Source organism: Choloepus didactylus, chromosome 18 (genome assembly GCF_015220235.1).
Source record: "Choloepus didactylus isolate mChoDid1 chromosome 18, mChoDid1.pri, whole genome shotgun sequence".
Taxonomy (NCBI): domain Eukaryota; kingdom Metazoa; phylum Chordata; class Mammalia; order Pilosa; family Megalonychidae; genus Choloepus; species Choloepus didactylus.
In genome coordinates this window covers 24,205,003-24,218,282 of record NC_051324.1, presented here as the reverse complement: position 1 = coordinate 24,218,282, position 13,280 = coordinate 24,205,003, and the positions used below count along the sequence as shown (strand labels likewise).

At 36.3% G+C, this 13,280-nt stretch overlaps 1 protein-coding gene across 4 annotated transcripts in view; it reads right to left on the bottom strand.

Moving 5' to 3' along the window:
• The window catches only part of NSRP1 (nuclear speckle splicing regulatory protein 1), a 72,552-nt gene that overhangs the window by 19,332 nt on the left and 39,940 nt on the right, over nt 1-13,280 (bottom strand). For all 4 annotated transcript variants that reach the window (XM_037809341.1, XM_037809343.1, XM_037809342.1 and 1 more), the window contains one exon: nt 8,347-8,403. In XM_037809341.1, the coding sequence (XP_037665269.1) occupies nt 8,347-8,403 (57 nt within the window). The remainder of the gene's footprint in view (nt 1-8,346; nt 8,404-13,280) is intronic.

Sequence of the window (13,280 nt, the reverse complement as noted above, 5' to 3'; positions counted from 1 at the left end):
GTATGCTGGTGCTGTGAATAACTGATGGTACACTTTGGATGACTGTAGGGTGTGTGAATATATCTCAATAAAAACTGTTTAAAAAGTAAATGAACAATGGAGGGGGAGAAGTGGAATGGGGTGTTTTGGATGTTCTTTTTTATTATAATTTTAATCTTATTTTTTGGAGTAATGAAAATGTTCAAAGATTGTGGAGATGAATGCACAACTATATGATGATACTGTGAACAACTGATTGTACACTTTGGAGGATTGTACACTATGTGAATGTATCTCAATAAAATTGCATTAAAAAAAAATGAAATCGTTTCAGTGGCTGAGAGATTCCAAATGGGGTTGAGAGGTCACTCTGGTGGACATTCTTATGCACTATACAGATAACACCTCTTCGGTTTTAAATGTATTGGAATAGCTAGAAGTAAATACTTGATACTATCAAACTCCAACCCAGTAGTCTGGATTCTTGAAGACGACTGTATAACAATGTAGTTTACAAGGGGTGACAGGGTGACTGTGAAAACCTTGTGGATCGCACTCCCTTCATCTAGTGTATGGATGAGTAGAAAAATGGGGACAAAAACTGAATGAAACATAAGGTGGGATGGGGGGGATGATTTGGGTATTCTTTTTTTTTTTTTTTTTTTTTTTTTCCTAAAACAGAGTATGGAATTTTTTTTTTAAATCTGTGTATTAATTAATTCATTTTTAATGGTAGTAAAATACACACAACATATAAATCATTTTAACTATTTTAAGTGGGCAATTTTTTGACATTAAGTACACTGACAATACTGTGTAACTCTCACCACTATTTCCAGATTATTTTCATCAACCCAAACCAATAACTCCCCATTCCCCCCTCCCCCTCCCCCTGGTAACCACTATTCTGCTTTCTGTCTCTATGAATTTGATTATTCTAAGTATTTCATATATAAGAAATCATACAATCTTTGTCTTTTTGTGTCTGGCTTATTTCATTCAACATGATATTTTCAGGGTTCACCCATGTTGTAGCATTTACCAGCATTTCACTTTTTTTTTATTTTTTGCATTTGTAAGCCCAATTTATTTTTTATTTTTTTTGCATCTTTTTTAAAATTTTATTTTGAAATAAATTCAAAGTAATAGGAACAGTTGCAAAATAATACAAGCCCCATACACCAAACTCCAGCATACCCTGACCCCCCTCCCCTGATACCCCAATCCACCAACTTTAACATGCTGTCACACTGCTATTTCTTTCCCTCCCTCCCTCCCTATCATCCATCATCTATTGCTCTGTCTTCTGAACATATGAGAGCTAGCTGCACACATCCTTGAACAAACACTATAATTCACATATACAATTCCCATGAACAAGAACATTCTTTTATGCAATTCCATTAAATGCAGCTAAGAAGTACAAGAGATTCAACATTGATACAAAGCTTACATTCTGTATTTCCATTTTTTTTTTCTCCCTTATGTCTCAACTGTGTCCCTTTGAGCCTCCTGTCTTCCATCCTCAGATCCCATCCAGAGTCATCCTTGGCAATCAATTGTCATCTATTTAGACTTTTTTTTTTTTTTTCCTCAATTGTGGAAACATCTACAGCCTAAATCTTCCCATTCCACTCCCTCCCTAGCATTCCATTAGTGGGATTAATCACAATTAGAATGTTGTAATGCTATCTCTTTCCCACCATCCATTACTAGAAATTTCCCTTCACCTCAAACAGCAACCCTACGCTCATTTCTTAACTCCCCATTGCCCCTTCCCCCATTTCTCTTAACCCATACTCTACTTTTCATCTCTATGGTCATATTCTCTGATAATTTCTTTGTGTTTACTGTGGGGCTTAAAATTAACCTCTTCTATCCATAATGATCTTGTTTTTCTTTGATACCAACTTAACTTCAATAGGACACATAAACTATGTTCCTATACTCCTCCATTCTCCCACCTTTATATAGTTCTTGTCAAAAATTAAATATGTTACATTGAGTTCAAAACCACTGATTTGTCATTAGAGTTTGTGTATTTTATATCATGTAGGAAGCAAATAGTGGAGTTATAATTAAAAAATTATTGACTTCTATTTGTATTCCATTGTGGTTGGAGAATGTGCTTTGAATATATTCTTTTTTTTTTTTTAATTTATTGAGGCTTGTTTTATGTCCCAGCATATGGTCCATTCTGGAGAAAGATCCGTGATGACAAGAGAAAGATGAGTGTCCTGGTAATTTGGGATGTAAGATTCTATATATGTCTGTTAAAATTCTCTATATATCTTTCTCCCTTCTTTGTTTCTCTGTCAGTAGGGCTCCTTTAGTATTTGAAGTAGGGCAGGTCTTTTATTGGCAAAATCTCTCAGCATTTGTTTGTGAAAAATTTAAGCTCTCCCTCAAATTTGAAGGAGAGTTTTGCTGGATAAAGTATTCTTGGTCGGAAATTTTTCTCTCTCAGAATTTTAAGTATGTCATGCCACTGCCTTCTCACCTCCATAGTGGCCACTGAGTAGTCACTACCTAGTCTTATATTATTTCCTTTGTATGTGGTGAATTGCTTTTCTCTTGCTGCTTTCAGAACTTGCTCCTGCTCTTCAGTATTTGAGAGTCTCATCAGAATATGTCTCAGAGTGGGTTTATTTGGATTTATTCTATTTGGAGTTCGCTGGGAATTTATGCTTTATGTATTTATATTGTGTAGAAGGTTGGGGAAGTTTTCCCCAACAATTTCTTTGAATACTCTTTCTAGACCTTTATCCTTCTCTTCCCCTTCTGGGACACCAATGAGTCTTAAGTTTGGATGTTTTATTTTATCTATCGTATCCCTGAGATCCACCTCGATTTTTTTGATTTTTTTCTCCATTCTTTCTTTTGTTCTTTCATTTTCTGTTCTGTGGACTTCTAGGACACTGAGTATTGTTCGACTTCCTCTAATCTTGTATTATGAGTATCCAGAGTCTTTTTAAATTGGCCAACAGTTTTTTATTTCTATAAGATCTTCTATTTTTTTTATTTACTCTTGCAATGTCTTTTTTATGCTCTTCTAGGGTCTCATGTCCCTTATATCCTGTGCCATGGTCTTCTTCATGTCCTTTATATCCTTTGCCATGTTTTCGTTCCTTGATTGTAGTTCTTTGATTAATTGTGCCAAGTACTGTGTCTCTTCTGATATTCTGATTTGAGTGTTTGGGATTGGGTTCTCCATACTGTCTGGTTTTATCATATGCATTAAGATTTTCTGTTGTTTTTGGCCTCTTGGCATTTGCTTTGCTTGATAGGGTTCTTTCAAGTTGTAAAAGAAAATACCAATCTAATTTTTCAGAAACACAAGGAGGTGGCGTACACTTTCTCTAACTAACCAACAGATGGCGTCTGCGAGTCACCTATACCCCTCAAGTCAGTTCTCCTCAACTGTGTCCTTGTGGTGTGTGGGGAAATGATTCTTGTGGGGTTCAGTTGGTGAACTCAGTTTGGGTGTGTTGCTGGAGCCGTCCGCCCTGAATGTGGGGTGTGTGTCTGGGTGGCTAGGGAGGCAGGGCAGCTTTAATATTCAAACCCCCCAGGTGTTCCTGGAGATTCAAGGCCGCTGCAAGAGTCTAAGCCTTCATTTCAGTTCTGCCCCAGACCCTCTCTGTCGCTGACCCACAAACCACCGGCACTGACATAGCATCCCTGGGTTTTCCAAGCAGGCCACCCTTCTCAGCTGTGATCTTCCAGGACCCCTGCTGAGGGAAGGCAGTGCTACATCACTAGTGTGCATCATCCCTCAAGGGAAGCCCCAGGCTGCGGGGCCGTGCAGGGGCGCTCTCAACCTGATGCAAAGATGGCTGAACAGGGCGTCTCAACCCCACCCCTCTCCTCGCACAGTTCCTCCTTCCCAGCTCCAGGACAACTGGCGCGGCTCTGGGCTGTGGGCACGGCCCCGGGCAGGAGTGTCTCCAGCCCACCGGGAAGCCAGCTGTAAGCTGCGGGGTTTCTCTCTCCTTCTGGCTCTCCCCTCTGCTCCCCTAGCCCTGAGGGAATCTGCAGCAGGCTATCCTCCACGCCAGACACCAAGAGGCCGGCTCAGCCTGCTTCTGCCATGCTTCACTGCGCGGTTCCCACCGTCGCAACTGCAACTGCTCCTGGGTTTTTCCTTTTTTTTAAAAGAACCAGTACGTCTCCAAACACCAACCCCTGGCTTCCCCACACCGCAGCGGGCAGCAGGTCTTTCTGCTGGCTTACTCACTTGTTTCAGAATGCAGACTCCCGGTTTCACCAAGTGTACAGCCCCTGTGCTTCTAGCAGACCTTGTTCAGCTGGCGCATTGCTGAAACTGGTATTCTGAGTCACCTTCTGGTTTTTATCTAGTATTTTTCACAGAGGTGTTTTTTTGCCCTGTCTCACCTAGCTGCCATCTTAGGTTCTCTGGGTGTTCTTTTTTACTTTTATTTTTTATACTTATTCTGATTCTTTCTGGTGTAAGGAAAATGTTCAAAAATAGATTGGGATCATGAATGCATGACTACATGATGGTACTGTGAACAGCTGATTGTACACCATGGATGACTGTATGGTATGTGAATATATTTCAATAAAACTGAATTTAATTAAAAAAAAAAAAAAAAAACCTTCTGCACATCAAACCTGTTTTTCAGAACTGTTTCAATTAATATTTCACCCAGCACAGCATCTCCAAGTAGCTCTCTTAAGTGATCAAGGCATGAATAAAGACAAATTTGATCAACTCCCTTTAGCTGGTGGTTCAAAAAAGAATTGGAGGATACTTTCAGTACTTCATAATAATATTCTTCTACTGGCTCAACATCGGAAGGTTTGTCACGTCATGAATAAATAGAGCAGCTATTGACGGTGAAATACAATAATCATCCTCTACAGACTGGCCATAAAGATGATCATTTTCAAAATCTTCATCGTAGTTGTAGCCTCAGACACTTCCAATGCAGGGCCATGGTGGTGGAGGGCATTGGCCACAGCCTCTTACAAAACACCAGCTCAGATACTGAAAAGGTACCAACTGCGGCCTAAAACACACCTATGCACCATCTTGGCTTCTGGCAGGTCCTCTGCCTTTGTTCTTGATGTTCCTTCTATCGTAGACGTTCTTCCTCCTGCTTCTAGGCCACCAAAATCTTAGTAGAGCTTCAGGGCTAGCTCAAGCCCTACCTTTTAAAGAAGGCCTTTCTAAAGACTTTAACCCCAAATGATGTATTTCTTTTGAACTGTGCACTGCAATATTTAACTCTTAATAATATATACTTGATGTTATTACTTTCCAGTTGTTTCACAAATCCTAGCCTCTCGCCTCAGCCTGTAACAGAGCACAAACATTTTAAACTTTTCCTAAATTGCTACAATGCCTAATGTAAAGTGCAACATAAGAGGGATGCTTAATCTTTCAAAACTAATAGGGTGATAATATTATTCAAAAGAACCCTCTTGATATCCTCAGGTTTTTAGCATATCAATAATTAGACTATGGAATGATATAATGCTTGCTCAAAAACAATTTTCTGAAATATTGTTTAAAATATTTAGAAATTCATAAATATTCTCACTTTTCACCACTTACTAGAACCTTTAAAAAAAAACAAATGATTCTCCTGTCTAGGTGGTAAATTAGTACTAATGCTCCCTTCCAAAAACCAAGCCTGGAGAACCCAAAAAGGGAAACATGGAATCCATGAAGTAACAACCACTGCCACAACAAAAATGAAGAGGAACCCCAAGGGAGACCGAAGGCTGTTTTAACTGATGGCACAAGTTGTCTTTGTGTATGTTGGGAGATGAGCTGCAGGGATGTAGTCAGGGCAGGATATGTGGCTGTGTACAGACAACTCAGAGAATGGAGTAGCACAGTTCTGCTTCTGTCCCTTTTCCACTGTCACAAAGACTTGCTCCTCACTGCAAAAAGTGGTGGCAATGTTGCATAACCGCCAAAGGATAAATCTAAGCCCACAGCTAAAGTTCTGCTGAAGTGAGGAGTAGATGAAAACAAAAAATTGTGGATTCTGGAGACGCAAACATTCATTAGACCTCCCACAAAATCTGAGGGCAGGTGAAGCCTGGTATTTCCTAAGGGTATGCAGGTCCTTAACCTAAAGAGTTGCTTGGAGGGATGAAGTGTGGTTTTTGTGTTGCCTGAGGTTCTATAGCCTAAGTGCAGTCCCTCCCCTATTCTTGAACTCACCAGAATATAAACTTCAATACATATCAGAGAATCACTGATCAAGAGATTATGAAGTAATCTCTAAATAATTAGACCCTTGAGGAGTAAAACCATTTCAAAAGCAAATCAGCAAAGTACATAACATATCACCAGAATAAATGCCCCAATACCTAAAAAAATATAATACTGGTTAAAAAGAAAACAAAAACTTCCTGCCAAGAAAACTCTAGGTTAGAAGATGGCTTCCCTGGCAATTTTTACATTTTAAAGAAGAAATCATTCCAAACAAATACATTATTAGCTCATTTTATGAGACTCACCAAATTTTGGTATTTAGAGACTCATCCCACTCTGTTCCAATCTGGAAAATTACAATGCAAGAGAAGCAAAAGTACAGGCCAATCTCACTTTTGATGCAAAAATCCTAAATAAAATTTTAGTAAGCCAAATGAAGTGGTATATAAAAATATACTACCTTATTGCCCATGTTGTGTCTACACCACTTATACAAAGTTACAGTGGTTGATTTTCTAAAGTTAAACCAACTTTGCATTACTGGTACAAAGACAACTTGGTCATCAGGTATTACACCTTTTATATAGTTCATTCATGATTTAAAAAAATAAACAATTAAATGACAATAAACAAAACCTAAAATCAGGACTAGAAAAAGAATGTCCTTAGCTTGACAATGGATATCTAACAAAGACCTACAGCAAATGTTATGTTTACTGATGACATATTGAAAGCTTTTCCAGTGAACAGTGAACAAGGTAAGTGCATCATCCAGAAAATGCATGTGAGGTCCAGAAAAAGGAACAACAACAAAAAAAGAATGCTTTGACTATTAGATAAAATAACCCATTTCTAAGAATATTTTCTCTTAGATATACTAAATGCAATCAAGCTGGTATTCTTTGTGATAAAAGTTAGTTTGGGATCAAAGGAGAAGACAAGAGCTGAATTATCTGTGTGGGGAACAAGGTGAAGAGTAGCTAATATAGATGGAAACCAAAGCAGCAGCGGGCAGGTAAAAGGTACAAGAGTTGTAGCAGCATTCCCAGTTTCCAAGCAAACAATTAAAAGGTCCCACTAATAGAAACAGTGGCTTTGAAAATGCCAGAGTTAAACATAAAATTAAATTTGGAATTCATACTTTAAGAGAAGAAGGCAGCACAAAATATCAAAAGAACACTAGAAAACAAGAAACCTATGTGACCTTGGAGAAATCTCTCCTGACACTCTAGAATTCAATCCTTCCATTTATATAGTGGAGAAATTGAATTTGATTGCCTCTCTCAAATTTGAGCTCTAAATTTCTGAACTGAAACACTCAAAACATTTAAGACATCATCTTAAAATAACTAAATACGTAATTCTTTGGCAAATCCCCCAGGGGAGGGAGCATAACAAAGTGGCTAAAAGCTTAAGCTATGGAATTTTTGCTGCTTGGTTTTCAATACACCTCCACTATTTACTAATTGTGTGGCTTTAGGCAAGTCACATACATGCTTTTTGCCTTCATTTCCTCAACTCATTTTAAAATGAGTATTATAAGAGCATCTATCTCAAAGGATTGTTGTAAGAATTAAAGATGATTCTTGGAAAGTAATGAACATAATGTCTAGCACATAGAAAGTACTCAATAAGTTTGTCCTTATACAGGAAACTTGTTAGACAATTATCTTTAAAAGATAATGCATGTAAAAAGTGTTCAGAATACTGTAGAGTACAATATATATAAAGGTGCTAGCAAGTCTTAACAATTATCTGGTACGCCCCTTTCTTGGTATATGAATTTAAAATAATTATAGAATTCTAAAATCACTTTGGTTGTGAAAAGACTATTTTTTGATCAGTAAGCTTACTAGCAGGAATTATTAAACCAAACAATCCATTATCAAACTAGTGAGTCACCTGAAAGGTGAAAATGTTTAATCTGCAGTACAGTAAAAAAGAGCTAATTCTCCATTCTGTTCTTAAGATTTATACAGAAAACCTGCAATTTATGTAATAAAGAAATGTCCTTATATATTTTTAGAAAATAAGGGTCAAGATAAAATAATTTCTTTATACGCATCTACTGTTTTAGTCTCAGCACCTAGATACCAAACGGATACTTGAAATTAAATGTGAACTGAAATACTTATTCCACCTAATGAATTTAAAAACTCACTCTTTCACCTTACCTGCTTCATTACTTGCTTCTTAGCAGCTTCCCTCTGAAGGCTCTCACTCACAGAAGTCTATGAAACAGAGAAATGCAGTCATTGCTTAAACCAATTTTAAATCTTTTCCAGTATTCTGGTTGGCAACTAGCTCTTAATTATTAAAGTAGAAAAATAACATTATGAATTAAACTAACATTTCAAGGTCTTTTCTCTAAACTTCAGCAAAAAAATGAATTTTCATTGTAAATCATCAGATCAGGCTGAAAGGTGTAAAAGAAAACAGCATAGCATAAGAAAGAATGAGGACAACATGGATTTTGAGTCCCAACTTCATCTCTATGTCATTCAACCTCCCTGGATTTCAATTTTTTTTGTGTACACATGTGAATTTTTGTGTGCAAACACACCTGTGTTGGGTAGAGGAGGACTGGAAAAGATAATATTTCAGGTCCCTTCCAACACTAAAATGGTAGGATTCCCAGCAACAAAAAGCTCATTACTTTAATATTCATCACTGAATATAGCATAATAATATATCACACTATTAGTATATGCTTAAGGCTTAGGGCAGCCAAAACTATCTGTGGCTACAATCATTCAACAAATATGTACTGAAAGCCTATCATAGCAGGCATTGTTCTAGCTCCTGAGGATAGCACCTGTCTTTGAGACATAAACTGGCTGAAAGGGAACACAAATAAAGAGATAATTACATTATAAATGTGATAAGCAATACAATAAAGGGATAAACAATTAGCTGTGGGAGCCCGGAGTAGAAGGCAACTAAATGTATGAGGAGTCAAGAAAGCCTTACCAAAAGAGACATTAGACTTGAATCAAAAAGAACAGAAATTTAAAAGGCAAGAGGAGATTTTGGAAGCAGTAACCACACAGGCAAAGACAACTTACAGTTAAGAAAAAAACATGTAATTAGAATACTTTAAAAAAAGTCTCCTTAAAAGTATAAGCCTTTGTGAATATACAAAAACTCACTGAATTGTACACTTTAAAAGGGTAAATTTTATGGTATGTCAATTATATCTCAAAAACAAAATAAGGCTATTCATGAATTTATTTTTTTGTTTGATGAAATTTCATTTTTTATTGTGGTACTATATACAAAAAACTTCTCATTTTAACCATTTTACATATATAATTTGGCTGGTTTGAATGTATTATGTCCCTCAGAAAAAGCCGTATCTTCTTTGATGCAATCTTGTGGGGCAGACATATTAGTGGGGATTAAGTTGGAACATTTGGATTAGGTTGTTTGCATGGAAATGCGCCCCACCCAACTGTAGGTGACAACTCTGATGAGATAATTTCCATGGAGGCGTGGCCCCACCCATTCAGGGTGGGCTTTTATCAGTGGAACCATATAAATGAGCTGACAAACAGAAGGAACTCAGTGTAGCTGAGAGTGACATTTTGAAGAGGAGCTACAGCCAAGAGGGACACTTTGAAGAAAGCACAGGAGCTGCAGATGAGAGAGAGTTTGAAGACGGCCATTCCAATTTTTAATATATGTACTACTGAAGCAAGCACAAAGCTGTACATTTGTGTGTGTGTGTTAACACGATTCTTTAAGCTTTTCCTATTTGGTATATTGATAGATAGGAAGATGGCAGAGACATAAATTTGTAATGTTTACTAGCCTTGAGAGCTATGGGTTCATTAATAGCGTTTACTAGGAACTACTCATAAATGAAAATACACTGCCCCCAAAGGATGAATAGATTAGAAAGAACTCTTCTTTGAGGGGTCCTGTCTACAATAATTGGATGGTGGGACTTGACAGTAAGGAAATGCCAAATGAACTGACATCTGCCTCTAATGATCACCCGTTTTGGTGTGGGAAGGACAGAGTTCTCCGTTAAAAGGTACATATTTTAAAACTACTTATTTTGAAGTAATTATAGAGCCACAGTTACAAAGAAATGTATAAGGAGATCCCCTGCACCCTTCACTTAGCCTCCCCCAATGTTTAACATCTTGCCTAAGTGTAGACTAGAAATAGCAAATTTGCAGAGATAGAAAGCAGATTAGAGGTTATGAGGGAATGGGAGCAAGGTGGAAAGGCGGGTATTTGTTTGTAAAAAAATAAATAAATAAAATGGAAATTATTAAGGCCAAATGTGACCCAAAACACAATATAGTCATTAATTGATTACAAAATCAGCAAGCAATTATTTTAATTCTATGTCTGAAAGACCAGTTCAGAGTATAATACAGGAAAGTATTCATTAATGGTGCCTTCTAATATAGCCATAATTTATCATTAGTTTCAAATTTAGAAACATACATATGACTCCCCGAAAGGGCCTTTATCTTAAAAAAGTACTAAGTCTGAAAAGTATACTATTTTACACATGCTTACAAAATTAGAAATATACTAATAAGGCAAAACTTAGGTTCACTTTATAGGAAATTGAAAGAAAAAACAGTTTCAGTTTATAAACAAGTTTAAATGCAAACATTCTGACTGTCCTATAGACAAGTGCAAAAACTGTTACACTACCAAATGCTATTTCAAAATAGGTTTCTACCAAAAATCTTAGGGAAATACCTTTTTAAAAACACAGCAGTGTTTCAAATTATTTCAACATGTTCTGAGAGCGTACTATATGCACAGCACTGAGATTAAATGCTACAAAAATATTAGAATTTAGTGGTGGAACAGCCATATTTGGTCAACATTTTAATTTTTTATGTCTAATCTAAGAGTTGGTATGCTCCTATTAGCTGTAATTTCAAATAAATGAACATGAAGAAAAGGCAGAATTATAAAAACATTAAGTGCCTGGTCCACTTTAAATACACTAATAACATAACAAAATTATATATTATAAATACACACACACACACACACACACACACATAATTATAAGGGGTAAAGACGTGGTGATCAAGTATACGCATCCACAAATGAAGAAAGATAAACACTGCAACTGGATTTTCTTGGTCCTTCCCCCCCTTCCCCATCTTTCTGTGTACAGAATAAATACTATCTAACCAACCTAATGTTTGCTTCATTTAATTACAGCCAGATATATATGAGCTGACCAAAAGGGAGACTAAAAAAAAAAAAAAAAAACCTTATATAGTTAGTTCAGATAAAGGAAAGAGGAAGAACATGATTGTGAAGTGCAGCTGGCTTTCTTATACCACTATGTAAGGTTAGATAAGATGCCTCCTGGGCATGATAACTTACAGAAGAGAAAGAGTTCTGCAAGTATTACTCAAACTCCTTCATCAATAAACAGATTACAGTCTAATGACATTGAAAAAAAATTAGATACTTGACCATTCTTTTTATTTCTTTAGTCACACAATTTTTAAAGATTAAACAAAAATTCAAAAGAGAGGACTTTTCTTATATTTCTCATTTTTTGCAGAAATCAACCTCTCACTCAACAACTAACAACACACAACAGGAAAAAAAAATATATATATTGGCTTCTTTCTGAAATAAGAGGTGTGTTTACCTATATATGTATCCAAAGTATCTCTCAGCTAAAGAAAAATAGTTCAAGAACCAATCCTTTTACAAACAACTTGTGGCTACAATACAAATTTCTACTTCATTCTAAGAACTAAGAGATGAGATCTTCCTGTACTAAATTTTTTTTTAACTTAACAACAGATCATTTATTAAAGGTCCTACAACTCAGCAATCTATATTATGAGTTTATTTGTCTAGCAGTTTGAGTTGTGAAAAACACACACAATTTTTACTGCATAAGCTCAGACCTAAGAAAAACACCATAACAGGAAAAATGGACAAGGCCATGCACAGAGAAAAGAAAATATAAATGACCATAAACCATATGAAAAAATGTTCAACTTCACCAGTAAAGAGATGAAAACAATAAAATAGCTTTTATCACCTATTAAATTGACAAGAGATTTAAAAAATTATATCACCCAATGTTGGAAAGGTAATGAGCAAAGACGTAATAACACCATCGTGAAAATGTAAAATTGTCCAGTTTGGCAAAATGTATCAAAAGCCTGAAGGAATCTACATCTTGTGATCCAGAAATTCCACTTTCAAGAGTTTATTCTAAGGATATTAAAAAAAGAAATGTACACAACGATTTATATAATGGGCTACTCATTGCAATATGTAATAGAATATCTATTCATATTAGTGAAAAACTCAAAGCAACTTAACTTTCAACATCAGGGGATTGGTTAAATAAGTGTATACCTTTGAAGAGTATTGTAACCATTAAAACATCTGTTTTCAACATTTAATGGAATGGGGAAAGTTTAATGAAAAACAAAACAGAAATGTTATAAACTGAGATCCCAATTTTATTTTAAATAAATAAATCCTAGGGGGGAAAGACTTGCAGGAAATGTTCATGGTTACATATGGTATGGGTTACAGGATTCCAAGAGTTTGTTTTTTTTTGTATGCTGCCTCCAGGAAGAAAACAGCCTTCCTATACTCATGTTAGTCCTTGTTCACTACTCAGAAAACAAATCTCTGTTAATCATCCTCCCTAATACTATGGCCACTCTTTTCCTTATGTCTTTTACCTGACTCAAACCTTTCCACTGAACCCTCTAGAATCCCCAGAGCCTCATCTTCTTTGATAAACTGTCCCTTTACTTCCTTGACTGAAACCTGGCTCTCCCCTATAGATATTCTTTCTTCTGAGAATGCTCACAGCTCGTAAGTTTATTTCACTTAGAAACACAAACTTATTTTTCAAAGGGACATATTTTGTACTTCAGATTAGGAAAATGTTGTGGTTCCTCTTGATTCTACTGCAATTCTTGTGTAAAAACCCCTGCTCCTCTGAAGCTCATCCCCTAAGGCTATGTCTCCTACCCCTTTCTTCTCCAAATTTATGAACTCTTTATTACTGGTATCTCTGACATCTTGACCTTAATCTTCCTCTCTCCTCTATATCATGCCATCATTCTGGCATCATCATTATGGA